Here is a 24213-nt window from a genome sequence, read left to right on the forward strand (position 1 = left end):
ATTACTGAGATAATGATGGTAAATGATGGAAGCTTTGGCAATTAGATTAATGAGAGGCGAATGAATTAATCCTCTCACTTCAAAAGGTGGGAATAAATGAAATAATGCATGTCAATGCATTATACGATCCTTATGATCTAATGTTACAAAGTATGATGTCCTTTAAGAATGAATTTCATTGCTAAAGAAATAATTAACACCATCATTGGAGTAATACAACGTAGATGCAGTAATTTCTCTATGTTCACAGACTCTTAACTTTGCTGCGGTTTGCTATTTCACAAGACATCGCCTTGTCCACAGCCTCCCAACATTTTAAGTCCTTGAGAAGCAATATCACCTTGGCCACACACTCCCAAGATTTTGACATTTTTCTTGTTAAACACTTGTACCCCCACTACAATCAAATGTAACTCTATTCTTAATTATGTCTTCAAATTCTATTTTTGTAAACCATTTTTCCTGAGCTTCTCCGTCAACATTTTCCACCACACTGGGTTGAACACTGCCATCGTTAGTGGATAGTTCATTTTCCTGAGACTTTCAATCCGCGATACGCCATCCACTTCCTTACTTTCTTCCCCCTCCGTTTCATTTCCCACTACACCCCATCTGTTTGCCATAGCTAATGTTTCTAGAGCTTCAGTCCTCTTGTCCAACTTTTTGAAGAATTCCAAGATCTGTGTACCGAATCGACAACACTGCCCTGCACCTCATAACCACTAGAGTGCACTTTTTCGGCTCCGTTTCCTACTGCCACTGTTATGATCGCTGCCTGACAACAGTCCTTCCCACCCTCGAGTCATTTTTAACCATCTAGAAAGATCGCAGACGGCCCAAGCTGTAATTTAAGTTAAAAAGGAACGAGTCTTATACACAATTCTTGCTTGATATTTGGCTGTACAGGGGTACATTGTGGCAGATTGCGAAAGAAAATGGCGCCCGGGTGGGCGGTGACACATCTGGGGTTTGGTGGAGTGCAGTGACACTGTTTAGAGTTCACACAATGAGATAGGTGACTAGCGGGGGCTCAGCCAAGCGACAAGCTTTCTGTAACATCATCAGCAGGCGCCGAGCTCACCCCAGGGAGCGGCGCCGAGCTCACCCCAGGGAGCGGCGCCGAGCTCACCCCAGGGAGCGGCGCCGAGCTCACCCCAGGGAGCGGCGCCGAGCTCACCCCAGGGAGCGGCGCCCGGCTCACTGTTCCGCTAGACTTCAGACAGGGAGGTTGTGACCTTGGGCACTCTCGCGAGGATCTTTAGATTTGGATCCTAAGTGGCGAACTGAGCCTAAGAAAGAGGCAACAAGACTCTGACCATATTGAGGTGCTAAGCGGACCTTTCTGGATACATTCATATGAGTATCGTCGACGAAGGAACCTGCTGAGACTAGAAAAGACTCAATAGCATACCAAATTCAGTGGAGGGAGCTGCATTTGGATCTTGGTGGGTCAACACAAATGGACTGACCGTCGAAGCCTAGTGACAATCCCGACCAGTGAGTTACGGACGTGATAACGACTCGGTGTGTGTATGAATCTATAAGGAGTAGCCGTTGAAGCTATTGATGACACGACCAAGGTTTGTTTGATGACACGACTAAGGTTTCCACTGTTTCTTCTTTGTTCCTGCTGTACGCTCTTGCCTTCCTTCGAAGCTTCGTTTACCCTTCGTTTACCCGGGGGCCTCGTAGCCTGGTGGATAGCGCGCAGGACTCGTAATTCTGTGGCGCGGGTTCGATTCCCGCACGAGGCAGAAACAAATGGGCAAAGTTTCTTTCACTCTGAATGCCCCTGTTACCTAGCAGTAAATAGGTACCTGGGAGTTAAGTCAGCTGTCACGGGCTGCTTCCTGGGGGTGGAGGCCTGGTCGAGGACCGGGCCGCGGGGACACTAAAAAGCCCCGAAATCATCTCAAGATAACCTCAAGATAACCCTGTTTATGGATGCTGGCTTGAAATCTCTCACGTGGGGGCTTCATGTGATTTGGATGCAACCAGCATTGTTGATGCCTCGACAATTGCAGCAAGATGGCAACAATTTTTCTCCTTTGTCAATCTTGACAAAGGAGAATCTTGTCAATCAAATTTGTCAATCTTGACAATCTCACTGTCGCGAGTCATGCTTCTTGCCACAATACCGAAATCTGAGTTCAAATTAGCATTTCCAAGCCATATGTCCCTAACGAGAACACTTTATACATAATGTAGACTCTTTAATATATTTTGCCACTTTCTTGTATCCAAGTCCTTGCACTAAAAGTCTTTCTTGAGCCTCAACCTTTAACAAGGCTACAATTTGGCTTTGTATTCCACCACGTACAATGTTCCTCTTGACCAACACATCACTTTCATTGTTGATATGAAGAAATTCAGGATCCAGGTATGTCGGATTCTTAAAACAATAACTTTGGTGTAAATTATTCCCACTTCAGGAATAATCAAAACAATATTATTAAATCCGTCAGTCATTAGTTGTTCCACCTCCTCTTCTGTCCCAACCGTTACGTAGAGTGAAGCACCATCCTTAAATAATGGTTCATATTCACCAAATTCCTTGGCCAATTGAACGGTCCACTCCAGCTCCTGATGAAAAGTTAGTTGACACGTCCAGGGGAAATAACAGCCGCTTCCTTCCATTAATCTATGTCTCTTGCTACGTGTGGTCTTGTTGCAGCCTTCCGGTGAGATTTTCCTGAGATTTGAGAATGGTCCAGGACGGACCGAAACGTCGTCGTCCCTTCAACTTCTAGTGTGTGGTCTGGTCAACATTTTCCTGAGAGTTTGTATAGAACTTTGAAACCCAGGTCCTGTCTGTCATCGATCACTACACTTCTTCACCCGTTCATCACTGTCAGTATCACTTAACTCTGCGCAGTTTTCTGTTTTTTTTTCCTGGTCAATGCTGCCCGAAAGGACCCGGATTCGTCTTGTCCATCATCCATCAAAGTCACTGGATCACAAGTTCACAATTTTTTAGAGTGCTCCAGGACGCACCCTTCCTCCACCACGGCTGGGATAGAACTGGCTTGCCTTGAAGTTGTACCGTGGGCTGGTATGTCACATATCACTCCAGGCCAAGTCGCAGTGAGCCATGATACTGTTTGTCAATGTAGTTTAATAAACTAGTTTGTTCAGAAGCTACATATTTATCGTCTGGAACTTTAATAATTGGATATTGTACATAAATATATTTAATAATTAATGAGAGCACGGGGTAGTTTATTGATTGATAAATACTTTCAATAATCCGATTACCCAAAATCTAGCTATAGCCTCGTATTTGTCAAAGGTCTACGTTTTATATTAAAGACGAAAAAATGAGGTCTCATTTTGATATTCCAAAAATATGCTCTTTTTTCTTAAGTATGTGTGATCTCTATGTGAAGTGCATTATTCTGCCGACTTTGGGATAATAAATGAATGCGTTTCATTGTTTTAATACAAGAATTAATCGTGTTATCGTGACCCTTGATTCTTGTATATTTTGAATGCCCGCAATGCTGTAAATTTTGAATCCATGACTGGATCCCAGTCACTTAGGCCTTGGTTAGGTCCATGTTGAATTTGTATATAATTAAAGTGAATATTTTTTACATATTCTCGGTGAGGATTTTTCTTTCTGAACCCAATAATTAGGGCAGACTAAAGTTATATTTTTACTCTAGATCACACCAAGGCTCATTTTTGATTGTGGGTAACAATTCTTTGTTTCCACAACTGAGCAGCTGCCCATTTCAGGCATACATGTTGTGGTGGAGTTTGTAAATTTGATGACTTCCTAAAGCGAATAGGTCCAGTAGAATGTAAATGAACTAATTTATCCTAGGCTGTTAAAATTGTGGTGCCCCGGTGGCAATTTTATTGACTCCTAAGATACCGTTGATGTCCAGATGTATAAAAATAAGCGCCTCCTGGATTTCTATCATCTACTCTATTCTTACGAACCCTTTCCCTAATTGTATTTGGGTAATTGAAAACGATTTTTATGGCTTGTATCAATTACGTTACGTTTGTAAGAATAAAGTAGGAAATTATAGAATCTGGGAGGCGTTTATAAAGTACCTTGAAGAGATTGTAGTTAAGTCTATGTAGGGGGAAACAGGGCGAAAAATTGATATCATAATTGACGAACGTAAGAGAGCGTGTAGAATCACGGCTGGTAACAGTGCTGTAGCTAACCATAGATGGGAAAAGGATCACAATGTTGATTTTAAGAAGTGAGAAATAATCTATAAATGTAATAATATTAGAACTAGAAGGGGCAATGGAAGGAGTTCTAATAAATACTCTGAATACTTTCGTTGATAACAAAAGCTTTATTTCGGAGGCTAGCTTTACTAGGAAAATGATTGAGTGAATAAAAATTAGATCTCAATAAATGTATGAATGAAAGCAGTGCCATTAGCCGCGTTCCTTGGGGGTATGGAGAGAGTTACGAGGGATAACATCCAGATGAACACCTCTATTAATAACATCTCCAGTTCTCAGAATATCAGGATTACAAACAGGACAAATGACCATAATTCCATAGAAGATATTACCGCTCACCAAAGCCCGTGCTACATGGAAGTGTTGGTCCAGTAGCTGAATCTAAAACAATAACATCAACAACACAGGTGACCCGGTCAGAAGGTCAAAAGCATAAGAGGACTGGACCCAGGCTCCAGTCCTCTTGTTTACGGGCTCACCATAGCCCGTGCTACATGGACACTTCGTCCTGAGTAGCTAAATCTTTAACAACAACATGGACCCAGGATAACAGCCTCATTAGACGTTGAGTCTAATGAGGCTGTCGAGTAATGAACGAGTAAGTCTCGTTCTAACCACACTCAGACTTTGACAACGCACTCTTATAGACACTGGTTAAACACGATGGATATATAATGGTGCAATTATACACGGTTTAAACATGGTGCAGTAACACACATTTCAGTTATCCATGCTACAGTTATACACGGTACTTGCAGTTATACACAGTGTAGTTATTCACGTTGTAGTTACACGTGGTTCAGTTATATATGGTTCAGATATACAATGTGTATTTATATACTATGTATTGGTACACGGCGAAGGTATACAATGTACATGGTGTAGTTATGCACTGTACATGGTGTAGTTATACACTGTACAAGGTGTAGTTATACACTGTACAAGGTGTAGTTATACACTGTACAAGGTGTAGTTATACACTGTACAAGGTGTAGTTATACACTGTACATGGTGTAGTTATACACTGTACATGGTGTAGTTATACACTGTACATGGTGTAGTTATACACTGTACATGGTGTAGTTATACACTGTACATGGTGTAGTTATACACTGTACATGGTGTAGTTATACACTGTACATGGTGTAGTTATACACTGTACATGGTGTAGTTATACACTGTACACGGTGTAGTTATACACTGTACACAGTGTAGTTATACACTGTACAAGGTGTAGTTATACACTGTACATGGTGTAGTTATACACTGCACATGGTGTAGTTATACACTGCACATGGTGTAGTTATGCACTGTACAAGGTACAGTTGTACATATACCAATACACGGTGCAGTCATACACTATACAGCAATACACACCACAGTCATACACTATACAATTATACACAGTGTAGTTAGACACTGTACAACCATGCACAGGCTACGGGAGCTGAACTTCACGTCCCAGAAAGACTGAAGATGTTGTTGCTAAAGATTCGCTACTCGGAACAAGCAGTTCCAAGTAGCACGGGCTATGGTGAGCCCGTAGGTACTTACTGAAGAGTAAAGGGAGACATAATCATAACCAAGCAAATATTGCGACAGCCAGAAAAATGATAGGATGGATTACGAGAACTTTCAAATCCAGGGATCCCATCACAATGGTTGTACTCTTCAAGTCACTTGTGTTGTCCCGTCTCAAGTACTGCTCGGTACTCACGTCCCCCTTCAGAGCAGGAGAGATTGCTGAAATAGAGGGAATACAGAGAACATATACGGCACGCATAGACGCAATAAAGCACCTAAATTATTGGGATCGTCTCAAAGCCCTCCAAATGTACTCACTAGAAAGAAGACGAGATATCAAATAATATACACCTGGAAGATACTGGAGGGCCAAGTACCAAATCTACACAGTAAAATAACAACGTACTGGAGTGAACGATATGGAAGAAAATGCAGAATAGAACCAGTGAAGAGCAGAGGTGCCATAGGCACAATCAGAGAACACTGTATAAACATCAGAGGTCCGCGGTTGTTCAACGTCCTCCCAGCAAGCATAAGAAATATTGCCGGAACAACCGTGGACATTTTCAAGAGGAAACTAGATTTATTCCTCCAAGGAGTGCCGGACCAACCGGGCTGTGGTGGGTATGTGGGACTGCGGGCCGCTCCAAGCAACAGCCTAGTGGACCAAACTCTCACAAGTCAAGCCTGGCCTCGGGCCGGGATAGGGGAGTAGAAGAACTCCCAGAACCCCATCAACCAGGTATCAACCAGGAAATCACCACCTACAAAATTCTCAGAGGAATTGACAGGGTAGATAAGGATAAACTTTTAAACACTGGTGGTACGCGAACAAGGGGACACAGGTGGACACTGAGTACCTAAATGAGCCACAGAGACATTAGATATAATGTTTTCAGTGTCAGAGTAGTTAACAAATGGAATGCATGAGACAGTGATGTGGTGGAGGCTGACTCCATACACAGTTTCAAATGTGGATATGATAGAGCCCAGTAGGCTCAGGAACCTGTACACCAATTGATTGACGGTTGAGAGGCGGGACCAAAGAGCCAGGGGACAAATTCACGAAAGCACTTACGCAAGCACTTACGAGCTTGTACATCTTTTCTCAATGTTTGGCGGCTTTGTTTACAATTATTAAACATTTAATGAGCTCCGAAGCACCAGGAGGATGTTTATAACAACAACAACAGTTGATTGGCAAGTTTTCATGCTTGTAAACTGTTTAATAAATGTAACCAAAGCCGTCAAAGATTGAGGAAAGATGTACACGTTCGTAAGTGCTTTCGTGAATCTGGCCCCAGACATCTGGACATCAAAGAGCCATACACTGGACATCTTCACACAGTACAGAGAAGCATACACCACTCCTCAGATGCCCAAACTCACCCCTCAGCGTTGAGATGCTTATTAAGTTCCACAACTTTACCAAATTAATAAAATAACAAGTTTAACCTGATTGAACTTTTAAACTTATTGAACAATCCATCGATTATTTTTATAAAATTAACACCAGCTAATTTCCCGGGATCACCTTTCGATGAATATATTATGTTAATTTATAATATCAATATGAAATTAACGTGTAATTATTCTTAATAAAAGACAAAAAAATCACTGAAGCCTCATCAGTTTGTAATGGATATTTAATATTTGTTCAAATTACAAATTGATATTAGGATAATTTTAGGATTTACCGTAAATTTCGCATAACTTATAATAAACTTAACCGATGTGGTTAATAAAGAGCAGATCACAGGCATTGTATGAGTGTGTGAGCTGGTTATCTTGAGGTTATCTGGAGATGATTTCGGGGCTTAGCGTGCCCGCGGCCCGGTCCTCGACCAGGCCTCCTTTTTGTTACATCCCCCTCAGGAAGCAGCCCGTAGCAGCTGTTTAACTCTAAGGTACTTATCATTGCTAGGTGAACAGGCGCATCAGGTTGAGAAAAACTCTGCCCATTTGTTTCCGCCTCCGCCGGGGATCGAACCCGGAATTTTAGGACTACGAATTCCGAGCGCTGTCCACTCAGCCATCAGGGACACCGTGGACAGTGTACATTGTATAACTGCACTGTGTATAGGTGAACAGTATAACTGCACTGTGTATAAGTGTACAGTGAATAACTACTGTGTATAGCTGTGCGGTGTATAACTGCACTGCGTGTATGCGTCGATCTCCCTTGTACATTGGCATCAGGTGTAAGAACACGTCCTGACAGGAATACACTCAGACCATTTGCTTCTGAGCCCACAACGCAGTAGGCAATGTAGAAGCAGGTACTTCCTGCTGCTGCAGATGCATTTCAATCCTTACTTGCATGACCCGGAAACAAATGAACGTGTCCCAGAGGAGTGCTTGTCCAAGCTCTGTAGCATCTGCTGAACTGTCTTACACTCTCTCTGTGGAGCGTAAGACCAAAGTCGTGACGACTTGTGTCACGACTTCAATATTAATGACGTGAGAAGTTGTCGTGTACCTGGCCGAGGTTCTCGGAGTTCTTCTACTCCCCAAGCCCGGCCCGAGGGCAAGTTTGGCTCGTGCGAGCTTGGTCCACCAGGCTGTTGCTTGGAGCGGCTCGCAGGCCCAAATATTCACCACAAGCCGGTTGGTGGTAAAGCCTTTGAGTTAGTGTAAGATCTTCCAGCTAGATAAGTACGTCAGTTACCCAATATTAAATGGGTGTAATAATCCCAAAGTCCAACCACTTGGGCTGGACGGTTATCTTGAGGTTATCTTGAGATGATTTCGGGGCTTTTTTTTTTTTTTATGTCCCCGCGGCCCGGTCCTCGACCAGGCCTCCACCCCCAGGAAGCAGCCCGTGACAGCTGACTAACACCCAGGTACCTATTTTACTGCTAGGTAACAGAGGCATAGGGTGAAAGAAACGATAGAGCGACGGTCTCCCTTCATGCAGGTCGGCGTTCAATCCCCGACCATCCAAGTGGTTGGGCACCATTCCTTCCCTCCCCGACCCATTCTAAATCCTTATCCTGACCCTCTCCCAGTGCTATATAGTCGTAATGGCTTGGCACTTTCCCGACAATTCCCTTCCCTTCCCCAACTCTAACCACACGTGGAGAAATTCATATCATTAACACAAGGTCTTTATTTTTAGGTGACTGTGGGCCGGGAGGGTCCGTGCATCACACGAGGCAGCTCCATGCATCACATGAGGCAGCTCCATGCATCACATGAGGCAGCTCTATGCATCACATGAGGCAGCTCCATGCATCACATGAGGCAGCTCCATGCATCACATGAGGCAGCTCCATGCATCACATGAGGCAGCTCCATGCACCACATGAGGCAGCTCCATGCATCACATGAGGCAGCTCCATGCATCACATGAGGCAGCTCCATGCATCACACGAGGCAATGGTCGCTACATGCTGCTGCTCCTTCATTGTTCACACCTATGCATAATTAAATATATTTATATAGGTTACCTTTACTTTGTGAAGAGCTGGTAAATTTGCTTTACCAGCTCAAATTTGGTAAAGAGCTTTGAGAATTTGGTAAAGTTACCTGAACATACCTCCAGGGCTGATATGTACAAGGCTGATATGTACAAGGCGTGCGCATATGTGCAGCGAATTGTCTGTCAGGTGGACTCCATTTTCCTTAAAGACATTATTTATTGTTTTACTTCATTAGTATCACTTCTTGGTAATTACTAATTATTGAAAACATGTAATTTGTAATGTTGTACCATTTAAATCAATTCATAAGATAAATGGGTTTCCTAAACAAGCTTGTTTAACAGTGTTTTCAAACATTTTCTCTCTCCATAAAGAAAATGGTAAAATACATATGTGATAATTTGAATTATAATCTGTGGCTGAAAATTCCCACGGGCACGCGAGATAATTTGTTAAGAAGATTATTGCCAATTTCAGCACTCTTTCTCGTGAAAGAGTGCTGAAATTGTGTCCATTAACGTGGACACAATTCACAATTCTCGTGTCTACTAACACCTTGGTCCAAGGTGTTAGTGGACACGTTGAAAAGCTTCTCTTGCTGATATGTAAATTGTTAATTGTATTTTCTGATTTGTGTCTTGAGAAGATTGTGTCTTATTGAGAAGATACAATTAACAATTTACTACAAAAACTAGAAAACGGCCAACCTACTCATGAAGAGTTCTCCAGACACCAAACAGAACGCCTTGAAAGAAACCAACGTCGTCTATGCCTTCAAATGCCCACCTGGGGACTGTCGGCCCCAAAGAACTCAGTATATAGGCAAGACAACAACGACTCTTTCTAGGCGATTAACAATGCATAAACAACAGGGCTCCATCAACGAGCATATAATCTCCTCACACAACCAGACCATCTCCAGAGAAATCTTAACAAGAAACACAGAAATTATCGACAGATACAGTGATAGCAGGCGGCTCGACATCAGCGAGGCCCTACACATCAAAAAGTCAGAACCAGCAATCAACAGCCTATTAACACACAATTACATTCTACCCACTTCAAGACCCCAAACCAGCACAGAAACAAGCAGATAAAATGTATACACATGGTTACATACCTCACTTATACCCATTGTTTCGTGTTCTGTCTTTTCCCAATGATTTGATTCCTGTCACTTAACCAAAAACAAATATAAACATGAATTGGAGTACATAAAAATCAGTCTTTGAAAATGTGAGAGGTCTTGCGAAACGCTTCTAGGCGTCAGACCATAAATAAAAAATGTAAAAATTAACTTTGGAGATAATTTTTCAATTACTCCCGACAGTGAAGAAAAACGTAAGAAATATTGAGAAGATTCGTGTTAGAATTATTAATCTTACCCTTTCGGTCATATTCAACAACATACATTTACAAGAAAGATCCCCCAGGCATATATGCAACTGAAAACTTCACACCCCAGAATTGACTCGAACCCATACTCTCAGGAGCACTATGCAACTAGTGTACAGGATACTTAACCACTCGACCATCAGTGACCGTATAAAAGATGATAGTAGCCGAGGCTATTTGCCCAATATCCCGACGGCATAGTTATTTTAGGCATATTTTAGGCAATCTTAGGCATAGTTATTTTATCAAATCACCTCATTTTGTGGGGCCTCGTGAGCAACAGAAATCCGAACAAGCCTGAATGGTCTTCAGGCATATATGCAACTGAAAACTCCACACCCCAGAAGTAACTCGAACCCATACTGCCAGGAGCATTAAACAGTTAATGAGCTCCGAAGCACCAGGAGGCTGTTTATAACAATAACAACAGTTGATTGGCAAGTTTTCATGAAGGTAAACTGTTTAATAAATGTAACCAAAGCCATCAAAGATTGAAGAAAGATGTACACGTTCGTAAATACTTGCGTAACTGCTTCGTGAATCGGACCCCTGTACACCAATAGATTGACAGCTGAGAGGTGGGACCAAAGAGTCGAAGCTCAACCACCGCAAACACAAGTAGGTGAGAACAACTATTTGGGTACACACACACACACACACACACACACACACACACACACACACACACACAACTAAGGCCCATCCTGTTGCTAATATATGTAAACGATTTAATAGAGAAAACTAGCTCATTCTTATCCATGTTTCTGACGATGCTAAACTAATGAGGCCTGTCAGACGAGAGAACGAGTGGTATACATTACATGGTGAACTTGACAACGGTCTGAAAGATGGTTATTAGACTTTAACCCCTGACAAATGCAAGGTTATGGGGATAGACGTGGTATTAAGATAACTTCAAATACACTACAGTATGTAGAAAACGCAACTTGCTGGAGATCGAACACCAGAGCCAGACAACAGCAGAATAACGAGGGCAGCATATGCCATGCCGATTACGTCCAGAAACTTGGACACAAGATGCAGGCGATGAGTCACAATAACGTGGCTAAAGTATGTTGACCAGATCACACACTAGAAGGTGAAGGGACGACGACGTTTCCGTCCGTCCTGGACCATTCTCAAGTCGATTGTGATGAGGAAGTAGAGACAGGCAATAAATAGGCAAGAGAGAGCTGAGGAGCAAAGCAAGGTGTAGTAGAGGGGATAGTAATAATAATAAGAGCTGCAGAAGGCCTATTGGCCCATACGAGGCAGCTCCTATTATAACCACCGAATGAGAAGGAGATAGGAATAAGAAGAGGATAAAGAGATCTTTTTGCAAGATCCCTTCCGAGCGCTGTACTCATTCTTTGTGAAACTTGTTATAGACTGAGCTGCCGCAGTATGTATATAAAGAAACGCAAAACTAAACTAGAAAAATGTAAAAAATTATGAAACAAATTTTGTACCTGAGCAAGAGCGACTGAGTAATGACGAAAGACTGTTGGAGCTGGACCTCTCTACACTGGAGGAATGAAGTCATAAGGCCGACATGATAACGACGTACAAAATACTAAGGGCGACTGACGAAGTACATAGAAGCACTGTTCAAATTAAGGAGCAGTGGAACGAGTGAACATAAGTAACAACTGGAAACACAAATGTAAGAAAAAACTTTTTGCAAAGAACTGTAAATAAATGGAAATAAATATTCACCGAATGAAGAAGTTGTCGAACGAATTCAATATACAATTGTAAATGTGAATATAAAAAGAAAAACGAGTGAAAAATGTCACTGCAGTGAACTAAAGAATGGCGGAAAGACAGGGCTTAGGAGCTGATGCTCGACCCTACCAGCTCAACCAGGTGAGTACACTAATACACCCCCCAAGTACTTCCACAAAAAAATTAAAAGGCATTCTGAAAAAGCCCCCCCATCCCACTCCGGGCTCACCATAGCCCGTGCTACTTTGAAACTTTTTGTTCCGAGTAGCTGAATCTAACAACAACAATCCAGGCCATTGTAATCACAAGACAGGTTATTGGATCGTACCGTTCCCCCCCGGGGCCTAACACAGGCGCGGTGATCGTTCATCACACACAGTTGCCTGAACGAGGCCCCGACCGGAGAAATAAGCTTCCCCGGGTGAGGGGGGGTCAGTAATGGCTAAACTTATACAACGTCGTCAATGTAAACGATCCCCTGATGAATAAAGTTTGTGGGCCCCTCGTCCTCGGGTGAAGGTTGGCAGCTGCGTGGCGTGGGTGGGCGTGGCGTGGGTGGGCGTGGCGTGGGTGGGTGTGGCGTGGGTGGGTGTGGCGTGGGTGGGTGTGGCGTGGGTGGGCGTGGCGTGGGTGGGCGTGGCGTGGGTGGGCGTGGCGTGGGCGGGGTGCTGGTGATGCTCCGTGTTTCCCACCCCACAATGCTTATATCCCGCCCATTTCACGTCTATTTCCCTATCGCCTACCTATTGTCTAGGGTACTCCACCCTATACGCCCCGACGATCATTCTGATATCCCAGGTACCCAATTCCACGCCCCGTAGCGACTGTCCGACGCCCCGTAGCCACCGTCCGACGCCCCGTAGCCACCGTCCGACGCCCTGTAGCCACCGTCCCACGCCCCGTAGCCATCGTCCCACGCCCCGTAGCCACCGTCCCACGCCCCGTAGCCACCGTCCCACGCCCCGTAGCCACCGTCCCACGCCCCGTAGCCACCGTCCCACGCCCCGTAGCCACCGTCCCACGCCCCGTAGCCACCGTCCCACGCCCCGTAGCCACCGTCCCACGCCCCGTAGCCACCGTCCCACGCCCCGTAGCCACCGTTCCACGCCCCGTAGCCACCGTCCCACGCCCCGTAGCCACCGTCCCACGCCCCGTAGCCACCGTCCCACGCCCCGAGCCACCGTCCCACGCCCCCGAGCAAAACAAGAGAGATGTACTCATCATGGACTGGAGTGCTTCAGGGATAGGATTTAGCTCCATTTATATTTCAAGTGTAAATATATTTTCCAATATTTAATACAACTACATTAGCATATTCGCGGTGATGCAAAGGTAATTGGATAATTGTAGAATAGATGACGTGAAAACTACTGGCATTAGGCATAGGTGAGATGCTGTTGCAATTGTGCAATTGATTCCCCTTAAAGATCAAACTACTAACATAACATACTTAACTGTCCACAGAGACAGTAGCTATATCCAGTGGCCACTATAGGAAACTATTGCTTTCTTTATCTTTCTTCATGACTCTATTCTCTATGTTAACTCTATTTCCAAAACCGTGCTCTTACTAATTACGTCCCTTTTCGCTTGTATGCGCACTAAGGCCAAAAATTGTCGTAATAGACAATGAAAGCGGCTCACAAAATGGGCTTACTGTTCCGTTTTCTGTTTTGGGTCCTCTGGCTTAGTCTGTTAGGTTAAGAGAGGACACTTTAAATTAACAGTTCTCATGACATTATGAAATTTTAGGAGAATTTCCTGCTCTCCAGAGGACCCAAAATGTGCTGCTTTGGGTCCATTTAATTAATTTACAATTAATTAATTTTCATTTTTTTGACAATTTTAATACGGCGATATTTGGCCGTAGAACATACGAGTAAAATAGGGACGTAATTTATCAAAGGACGGGTTGCAGTCTCGGGGTGATCCAAAAGGAATGACGCTGTTTACCTATCCTTTAAATAGGATAGGCTCAACTATCCTCTTAAATAGGATAGGGTCAACTATCCTATTAAATAGGATAGGGGTCAACTATCATTAAATAGGATAGGGGTCAACTATCATTAAATAGGATAGGGTCAACTATCCTATTAAATAGGATAGGCTCAACTATCCTATTAAATAGGATAAGCTCAACTATCCTATTAAATAGGATAGGGGTCAACTATCATTAAATAGGATAGGGTCAACTATCCTATTAAATAGGACAGGGGTCAACTATCCTATTAAATAGGATAGGAGTCAACTATCCTATTAAATAGGATAGGGGTCAACCCGCTCATGAGACAGGAAGCCGGTAAGGAACCAATCCCGTGTTCACAACACAAGAATTGTAAACTGGGTATAAACATTTAATTCATCTGGCCGCTCAGGGAGTCGAACCCACGACTTGTTGCTAGTAGGAAGCGAACTCGGTACAGCTAAACCGTCAGTTCCCACTGGAAGGGGGGGGGGGAAGAGGGGGGGAGGAGGGGGGGGGAGGAGGGGGGGAGGAGGGGGGAGGAGGGGGGGAGGAGGGGGGGGATGAGGGGGGGGAGGAGGGGGGGAGGAGGGGGGGAGGAGGGGGGGGGAAGAGGGGGGGAGGAGGGGGGGAGGAGGGGGGAGGGGGGGAAGAGGGGGGGGGAGGGGGGGAGGAGGGGGGGAGGAGGGGGGGAAGAGGGGGGGAGGGGGGGGAGAGGGGGGGAGTAGGGGGGGGAGGAGGGGGGGGAGGAGGGGGGGGAGGAGGAGGGGGAGGAGGGGGGGGGTCGTGGTTCCTAACTACCACCTGATCTGTCATTTAAATCGTCCCAAGCACCTGGACATGTTGCCTGGCAAGGTTTATATAGGTGTTTGTTATACACCTGGGAAGGTGTGTAGCAAACATGCAATATATACACATTATGTATATAGCCAGGAATGTGTATATACACATTGTGCATATAGCCAGGAATGTGTATATACACATTGTGTATATAGCCAGAAATGTGTATATACACATTGTGTATATAGCCAGAAATGTGTATATACACATTGTGTATATAGCCAGGAATGTGTATATAAACATTATGTATATAGCCAGGAATGTGTATATACACATTGTGCATATAGCCAGGAATGTGTATATACACATTGTGTATATAGCCAGAAATGTGTATATACACATTGTGTATATAGCCAGAAATGTGTATATACACATTGTGTATATAGCCAGGAATGTGTATATACACTGTATATATAGCCAGGAATGTGTATATACACATTGTGTATATAGCACTGTGTATATAACCCACAATTCTGAGGAATGGTAACAAAAATATGAACATCTTCCCATACATAACATTCTACATAGTTTCCCGATGAAAAATGTTTCTCACAGAAACCGAAAGTGAACTAATGAACAAAGAACAAACAATACCGCCATAACCCAGCTGACAACCTTCTCTAAACCTATGTTTGACTTGAGATTTGTATTAACTCTAAGATACATTATCTGTTACTGTCTTTAATTCATCGTTTCTTGATTTCAGTTTTCAATTATGAAAGAAGCATTTTAATACATCAAAACGTGGACAGTTATCGATGTACAAAATATGTACATCGCTGTACAAAATCCCACATTTGTTGTATGAACACTTTATAGAGGAGTTTTACATATATTGTGTAATTTGAAGGTTGCTGAACACGCAACACTATATTGCTTCATGATCCGCCCACCGCCAGTGCCAAGCGTCAGCCGTGATCAGTGTTGCAATCTTGCAGTGGGCGCCAGGAGCCTGTCTCAACACCAGGACGGCTTGCAACATATTGAACGAGGTTGCAACCTGCTCTCGCACAAGACAGCACATATATGACTTATTGCTTTCAGTCACTATTTCGCTTATAAATATGTATATATGTGACATATTCCATGCCATATTTTTTTCAAGGCACTAACTTTTTCTCTCAGTTTTATTAAAAATAAAGATTTTATACAAAATTTGACAATATCCTGAGTTACTTTACTATTTAAATATTTTAGTTCTGTTTTATTATTTTTTATAAAACTGTAATATCAATATATAGGTTCAGTACTAATTGTAATATCTTAACATACTAAGAAGGTTAGGTTAGGTTGTGGTTTTCTATTCAGCTTTTCAAGGTAAACTCAAACATTCACAATACATTAGTATGTCATATATGCACTTATTCATAAGCAAGATATTGACTATAAGTAAGTGCGAGAACAGGTTGCGGAGGAACGTATGCAGACGACAACAAATAAAGGTCAGAAGCACAGATGGTGATAAAGATTCTTCAAGAGACATGATGATAACGGAAGAGATATTTACAAGTGCAATAATATGAGAGGGCAAGTGTGAGGAAGTGTGCAATATGAGAGGGTAAGTGTGAGGAAGGGTTCAATATGAGAGGGCAAGTGTGAGGAAGTGTGCAATATAAGAGGGCAAGTGTGAGGAAGTGTGCAATATGAGAGGGCAAGTGTGAGGAAGTGTGCAATATGAGGGTAAGTGTGAGGAAGGGTTCAATATGAGAGGGCAAGTGTGAGGAAGGGTTCAATATGAGAGGGCAAGTGTGAGGAAGGGTTCAATATGGGAGGGCAAGTGTGAGGAAGGGTTCAATATGAGAGGGCAAGTGTGAGGAAGGGTTCAATATGAGAGGGCAAGTGTGAGAAAGTGTGCAATATAAGAGGGCAAGTGTGAGGAAGTGTGCAATATGAGAGGGCAAGTGTGAGAAAGTGTGCAATATGAGAGGGCAAGTGTGAGGAAGTGTGCAATATGAGAGGGCAAGTGTGAGGAAGTGTGCAATATAAGAGGGCAAGTGTGAGGAAGTGTGCAATATGAGAGGGTAAGTGTGAGGAAGGGTTCAATATGAGAGGGCAAGTGTGAGGAAGTGTGCAATATGAGAGGGCAAGTGTGAGGAAGGGTTCAATATGAGAGGGTAAGTGTGAGGAAGGGTTCAATATGGGAGGGCAAGTGTGAGGAAGGGTTCAATATGAGAGGGCAAGTGTGAGAAAGTGTGCAATATAAGAGGGCAAGTGTGAGGAAGTGTGCAATATGAGAGGGTAAGTGTGAGAAAGTGTGCAATATAAGAGGGCAAGTGTGAGGAAGTGTGCAATATAAGAGGGCAAGTGTGAGGAAGTGTGCAATATGAGAGGGCAAGTGTGAGGAAGTGAGTACTATGAAGAAGGGTGCAAAGAGCTTGAGTGTGAACATAAGTGTGAGTGTGTGTGTGTGTGTGTGTGTGTGTGTGTGTGTGTGTGTGTGTGTGTGTGTGTGTATGTGTGTGTGTGTGTGTGTGTGTGTGTGTGTGAGGCAAGGCCCGGAAGGCGAGAGCAAGTGCATGAGGACATGAGTAACAACTATGAGTATCAAAGTGTACGCATACGATAATACACGTGAATGAGAGCATGAGAGAACGCTTGTGTCGCGTGACAGAACGCGTCTTAGGGTCAGGGGGGAGTGAGAGAACGCGTCTTAGGGTCAGGGAAGAGTGAGAGAACGCGTCTTAGGGTCAGGGGAGAGTGAGAGAACGCGTCTTAGGGTCAGGGGGGGAGTGAGAGAACGCGTCTTAGGGTCAGGGGAGAGTGAGAGAACGCGTCTTAGGGTCAGGGGGGAGTGAGAGAACGCGTCTTAGGGTCAGGGGGGAGTGAGAGAACGCGTCTTAGGGTCAGGGGGGAGTGAGAGAACGCGTCTTAGGGTCAGGGGGGAGTGAGAGAACGCGTCTTAGGGTCAGGGGGGAGTGAGAGAACGCGTCTTAGGGTCAGGGGGGAGTGAGAGAACGCGTCTTAGGGTCAGGGGGGAGTGAGAGAACGCGTCAGAATATGTCAGCGTGCCTGAGAGAACGTGTGTGTGTGTGTGTGTGTGTGTGTCAAGGGAGAGCGTGAGGGAACACTGTGTGTCAGGGGGAGGAAGAGTGAGAGAAAGACTGTGAGTATCAGTGAGGTGTAAGTTAACAAAAACCAAATTTGACCAACTTACCGGCCAGACATCGGAGTAGTAGTCGGGATCAGGCTGGATCATGATGGTGATGGTGATGGTGGTGATGGTGATGGTGATGGTGATGGTGGGGGTGTGGCCGGGGTCACCATGCACCACCTTGCACTATCAACATTTCCATTTTTTGCACACAATATAACACTATTTTCACCATTCAAAATAACATTTTCTAACAGTAAATAATTATTAGTAGACGCAGAATGATTAAGTTGTCAATTATCCATTTTTTACAAATTTTCTGCACAAACTCATATATATTTATATATATGTATATACATATATATTAATATACATGTCACGTTAAGATCAATACATATCACTAAACACGTTTACCTCATCTCTCACTCAATCCATTATCCAATACTTTGTTAATTTCTCTTATTACTAGTTCATCAAATTTCTTGCAATTCTTACTTTTAGCATTAATTCTTTTCGTCTTAAATTATAATTCATTTTCTGCCTTCAGAGCGTTTGTTTAAATCTCTCCTTTTCTGAAAAATTATAACTTGATAATTTTAAATAATTTCTACTTAAATAATACATAAATTAATTGTCTGATGCGTTTATCGTTAATATAGTTTCTTTAACTTTTCATTTCCATGTATAATATTCAAAGATATTTTTCAATTGTGTCTTCTATTTATATCAAAATTTAAAGTTGGAAAATTTTGCACTTATTTATGTCAATTATCTCTGTGTTATTCGTTTAATTATACAATAATTGCAAAATAATTTATGATTATTGTATCAGGAAATATGTCCCAAGGGTTATTTAAAACATTATCACTCAATATTATATGTCTTCTTATGACTATTAGTAATATTATTCTACTTCACGAAATTCAGTTTCCTGTTAAAATATGAAATAGTTTAATTATTGTGTGTGTGTGTGTGTGTGTGTGTGTGTGTGTGTGTGTGTGTGTGTGTGTGTGTGTGTGTACTCACCTAGTTGTGCTTGCGGGGGTTGATTTCTGCTCTTTCGGCCCGCCTCTCAACTGTCAATCAACTTTTTTTTCACTACCCCAGGAAGCAGCCCGTAATAGCTGTCTAACTCTCAGGTGCGAGTTTATTGCTAGGTAACAGGGGCATCAGGGTGAAATAAACTCTGCCCCATATGTTTCTGTTATGGCCGGGGATCAATCCCCAGTACTTAGGATTACGAGTCCCAAGCGCTGTCCACTCACCCACAGGCCCCCTCCCCTCTGTGTGTGTGTACTCACCTAGTTGTGTTTGCGGGGGTTAAGCTCTGGCTCTTTGGTCCCGCCTCTCAACCGTCAATCAACAGGTGTACAGATTCCTGAGCCTATCGGGCTCTATATCTCGGGCTCGGGTAACATGTGTGTGTGTGTGTGTACTCACCTATATACTCACCTATATGTGCTTGCAGGATCGAGCATTGACTCTTGGATCCCGCCTTTCTAGCTATCGGTTGTTTACAGCAATGACTCCTGTCCCATTTCCCTATCATACCTAGTTTTAAAAGTATGAATAGTATTTGCTTCCACAACCTGTTCCCCAAGTGCATTCCATTTTTCTACTACTCTCACGCTAAAAGAAAACTTCCTAACATCTCTGTGACTCATCTGAGTTTCCAGTTTCCACCCATGTCCCCTCGTTCTGTTATTATTACGTGTGAACATTTGATCTATTTCCACTTTGTCAATTCCCCTGAGTATTTTATATGTCCCTATCATATCTCCTCTCTCCCTTCTTTTCTCTAGTGTCGTAAGGTTCAGTTCCTTCAGCCGCTCTTCATATCCCATCCCTCGTAGCTCTGGGACAAGCCTCATCGCAAACCTCTGAACCTTCTCCAGTTTCTTTATGTGTTTCTTCAGGTGGGGGCTCCATGATGGCGCGGCATACTCTAAGACGGGTCTCACGTAGGCAGTGTAAAGCGCCCTAAAAGCTTCCTCATTTAGGTTTCTGAATGAAGTTCTAATTTTCGCCAGTGTAGAGTACGCTGCTGTCGTTATCCTATTTATATGTGCCTCAGGAGTTAGATTAGGTGTCACATCCACTCCCAGGTCTCTTTCTCGAATCGTTACAGGTAGGCTGTTCCCCTTCATTGTGTACTGTCCCTTTGGTCTCCTGTCACCTGATCCCATTTCCATAACTTTACATTTACTGGTGTTAAACTCCAGTAGCCATTTCTCTGACCATCTCTGCAGCCTGTTTAAGTCCTCTTGGAGGATCCTACAATCCTCGTCTGTCACAACTCTTCTCATTAATTTTGCGTCATCTGCAAACATTGACATGTGTGATTCCACTCCTGTAAACATATCATTTACGTAAATTAGAAAGAGGATTGGTCCCAGCACCGATCCTTGAGGTACTCCACTTGTTACTGTTCGCCAGTCCGACTTTTCGCCCCTTACCATTACCCTCTGACTCCTTCCTGTTAGGTAGTTCTTCACCCATACTAGGGCCTTTCCGCTTACTCCTACCTGCCTCTCAAGTTTGTATAGCAGTCTCATGTGCGGTACCGTATCAAAGGCCTTTTGGCAGTCAAGAAATATGCAGTCTGCCCAGCCTTCTCTGTCCTGCCTTATCCTTGTTACTTTATCATAGAATTCTAAAAGGTTTGTTAGGCATGATTTCCCTGTCCAGAACCCATGTTGGTGCTTGTTTACAAACCCAATGCTCTCCAGGTGCTCAACAAGTCTTAGCCTAATTATTCTTTCAAGTATTTTGCAGGGGATGCTTGTCAGTGATACGGGTCTGTAGTTAAGTGCCTCCTCCCTATCCCCCTTTTTGAAAATCGGTACGACATTTGCCTCCTTCCAGCAACTGGGCAATTCTCCCGACATAAGTGACTCATTGAAGATCATTGGCAGAGGCACGCTGAGAGCCTGCGCTGCCTCTTTAAGTATCCACGGTGATACTTTGTCTGGTCCAACAGCTTTATTTGCATCCAGTGTTGTCAACTGTTTCATTACATCCTCTGCTGTCACCTCTATATCTGATAGTCTTTCATCTTGGGTAATCTCTTCTAACAATGGGAGCTGCTCAGGCTCGGTAGTGAACACTCCATGGAATTTTGCATTCAGTACCTCGCAGATTTCCTTGTCGCTTTCTGTATATGCCCCTTCTGTTTTCCTCAGTCTTGTCACTTGGTCATTTACCGACATCTTCCTTCTTATATGGCTATGTAGTAATTTTGGTTGCTTTTTCGCTTTGACTGCAATATCGTTCTCATAATTTCTTTCCGACACTCGTCTTATGTTAATGTAATCATTCCTAGCTCTGTTACATCTAATCCTGTTGTCCTCTGTCCTTTGTCTTCTGTACTTCCTCCACTCCCTCCTGCTTCTCACCTTTGCTTCCTGACACTGTCTATTAAACCATGGGTTATTATATTCCCTCCTGCTGTTTTCCTTTATTGTTGGAATAAATCTATCTTCAGCCTCCTTGCATTTCAATATGACTTGGTTCATCATACCTTGCACTGTTTTTCCTCTAAGTTCTTCCTCCCACTGCACTTCTCCCAGGTAGTCCCTTATCCTTCTGTAGTCCCCTTTTCTGTAATCAAGTCTCCTTTCCCGGACCTCTTGTCCTTTGGTCACAATTTTAAGCTCCATCATGTAGTCAAAGGCTAGGACACAATGGTCACTAGCTCCTAGTGGTATTTCATGTTCCAACTGCTCGATGTCTTCTACATTCTGAGTGATAATGAGATCTAATAGGCTGGGCGTATCCCCTCCTCTTTCCCTAGTATCTTCTTTCACATGCTGTGTTAGGAAATTCCTGTCAATAACGTCTACCAGCTTCGCTCCCCAGGTCTCCTCCCCGCCATGGGGATTCCTCGTTTCCCAATCTATCTCTCCGTGATTTAGGTCCCCCATGACCAGCAGCTTCGCTCTCATTCTATGCGCTAAGGTTGCTGCCCTCTGCAGTTCATCCATACATGTCTTGTTGCTGTCCTCGTACTCCTGCCTGGGCCTTCTACTGTTTGGTGGGGGATTGTAGAGTATCAAGATTACAATCTTCTTCCCATCCACTGTCAGAGTTCCATGTATGAAGCTTGTGCTTTCATTGGTACCCGGATTTTCCAGCTCATCACACACACACATGTGTGTGTGTGTGTGTGTGTGTGTGTGTGTGTGTGTGTGTGTGTGTGTGTGTGTGTGTGTGTGTGTGTGTGATGCTTTTCTTTAACTTTAAGACACCACTCGAGTATGTCCATATCCCACCGGCGAATTATAACAAACTGCTTCGCAAATTTGCTACTCAGTTGAACTATTTACCGTTTCATTATTTCCCTACAAATACGAAATGGAACACACCAACAACCCTTTCCCTCAAGTAATATTTCCTTCACAATATTACTCACATACAAGAAAACAGTACCAGGGGCCAGATTCACGAAGCAATTACGCAAGCACTTACGAACCTGTACACCTTTTCTGAATTTTTGGCGGCTTTGTTTACAATTATTAAACTGTCAGTGAGCTCCGAAGCACCAGGAGGCTGTTTATAACAATAACAACAGTTGATTGGGAAGTTTTCATGCTTGTAAACTGTTTAATAAATGTAACCAAAGGCGTCAAAGATTGACAAAAGGTGTACACGTTCGTAAATACTTGCGTAACTGCTTCGTGGATCTGGCCCCTAGTTACTGTGACATCACAAGGGGGACAAGGAACCTACACCCCCAATTTGACCAATTAACTTCAAAATTACCCGCCAGTTAACCTCTGAGTAATCAACTTTGCCCAAGTTAACCTTCCAAGTCTCGGTGCCATGAACGTAGTTCCTTGCTTTTATTTACCCAAGAAAATTTGTATAGTTTTTTTGTTTAAAGATGAATTGTATATATTTACGATAATGATATTTTGCAAGAAGCTGACTATCATTAAAGCTGTTGAGACACGCGGGAATGTGGGCATGGTGCCGAGTTATGATCAACTCTACTGTGGTGTGCAGCGGACGGCATATAACGTCCACTCCAGCTGCTTAAATGCGACTATCGCCCCAAAACCCCTTGATCGAATGTAAAACGGATCGAATGATAACTACCACCCACAGCTAACGCACCACAAACTATCATTTTCAGTTTTCGTGACCTAAAAAAAAAAAATCTACACCGAACAGATATTTAATTTAGTAACATGAAGACTGTAACATAATTTAGTAACATGAAGACTGTAACATGCTTAGCTAAATGAATACAGATATGGCTCTGTAATCCTTCCCACTACCACCCAAAAGATGGGTATAGGGTGCATGATAAATGAGCTAAACTCGAACACCCACAGACAGGCCAGCGACAACTACTCCCTCCCAACAGCTAGTGAGAGGATTAAAACTTACAACTAATACCGATCCGCTCTCCAGTTCCGGTCACGCCACGAGGCGTAGAGCGAATGACCTGCAGAAGGGGGGGGGTGGAAGGCGAGGGAGGGGAGGGAAGGGGAAGGAGGGGAGGGAAGGGGAGGGAAGGGGGGAAGAGAGAGAGGCGGAGGAAGGAGAGGTTAGGTTAGGGACGGAGGGAAACAATGGGGGGGGGGGGTAATATAAGGGGTTGTGTTTCATTGTATAAGGGGGAGATAATGGTGGTGAAAGGGGGGGGGCAATGGGGGGTTGTAGTTCAGGAACAGTCATATGGTGGGGGGTTGTGGGGGTTCTGAGGGGGGGGGGCTGGCGTTAATAATAGTCAAGAATGAGTTCGTATATAGTATTGACCTGAGTGTGTATGAGCGCGCGCACGTGTGTGTGTGTGTGTGTGTGTGTGTGTGTGTGTGTGTGTGTGTGTGTGTGTGTGCGTGTGTGTGTGTGCGTGTGTGTGCCCGTGCGTGTGTGTGTGTGTGTGTGTGTGTGTGTGTGTGTGTGTGTGTGTGTGTGTGTGTGTGTGCGTGTGCGTGCGTGTGCGTGCGTGTGCGTGCGTGCGCGTGCATGCGTGCGCGTGCGTGCGCGTGCATGCGTGCGCGTGCGTGCGCGTGCATGCGTGTGTGTGCGTGTGTGTG

The 24213-nt window shown here is 43.8% G+C and overlaps 1 protein-coding gene across 1 annotated transcript in view; it reads right to left on the bottom strand.

The window, feature by feature from the left end:
• LOC123767103 (whirlin) overlaps positions 1-18563 on the bottom strand; it is a 379357-nt gene extending 360794 nt beyond the window's left edge. Inside the window, exon 1 of the mRNA XM_069304866.1 lies at positions 18233-18563. Coding sequence (XP_069160967.1) covers positions 18233-18274 — 42 coding nt within the window. The 5' untranslated portion in view covers positions 18275-18563. The remainder of the gene's footprint in view (positions 1-18232) is intronic.
• Positions 18564-24213: the final 5650 nt, after the last annotated feature.

Source organism: Procambarus clarkii, chromosome 53, assembly GCF_040958095.1.
Source record: "Procambarus clarkii isolate CNS0578487 chromosome 53, FALCON_Pclarkii_2.0, whole genome shotgun sequence".
NCBI classification, from domain to species: Eukaryota; Metazoa; Arthropoda; class Malacostraca; order Decapoda; family Cambaridae; genus Procambarus; species Procambarus clarkii.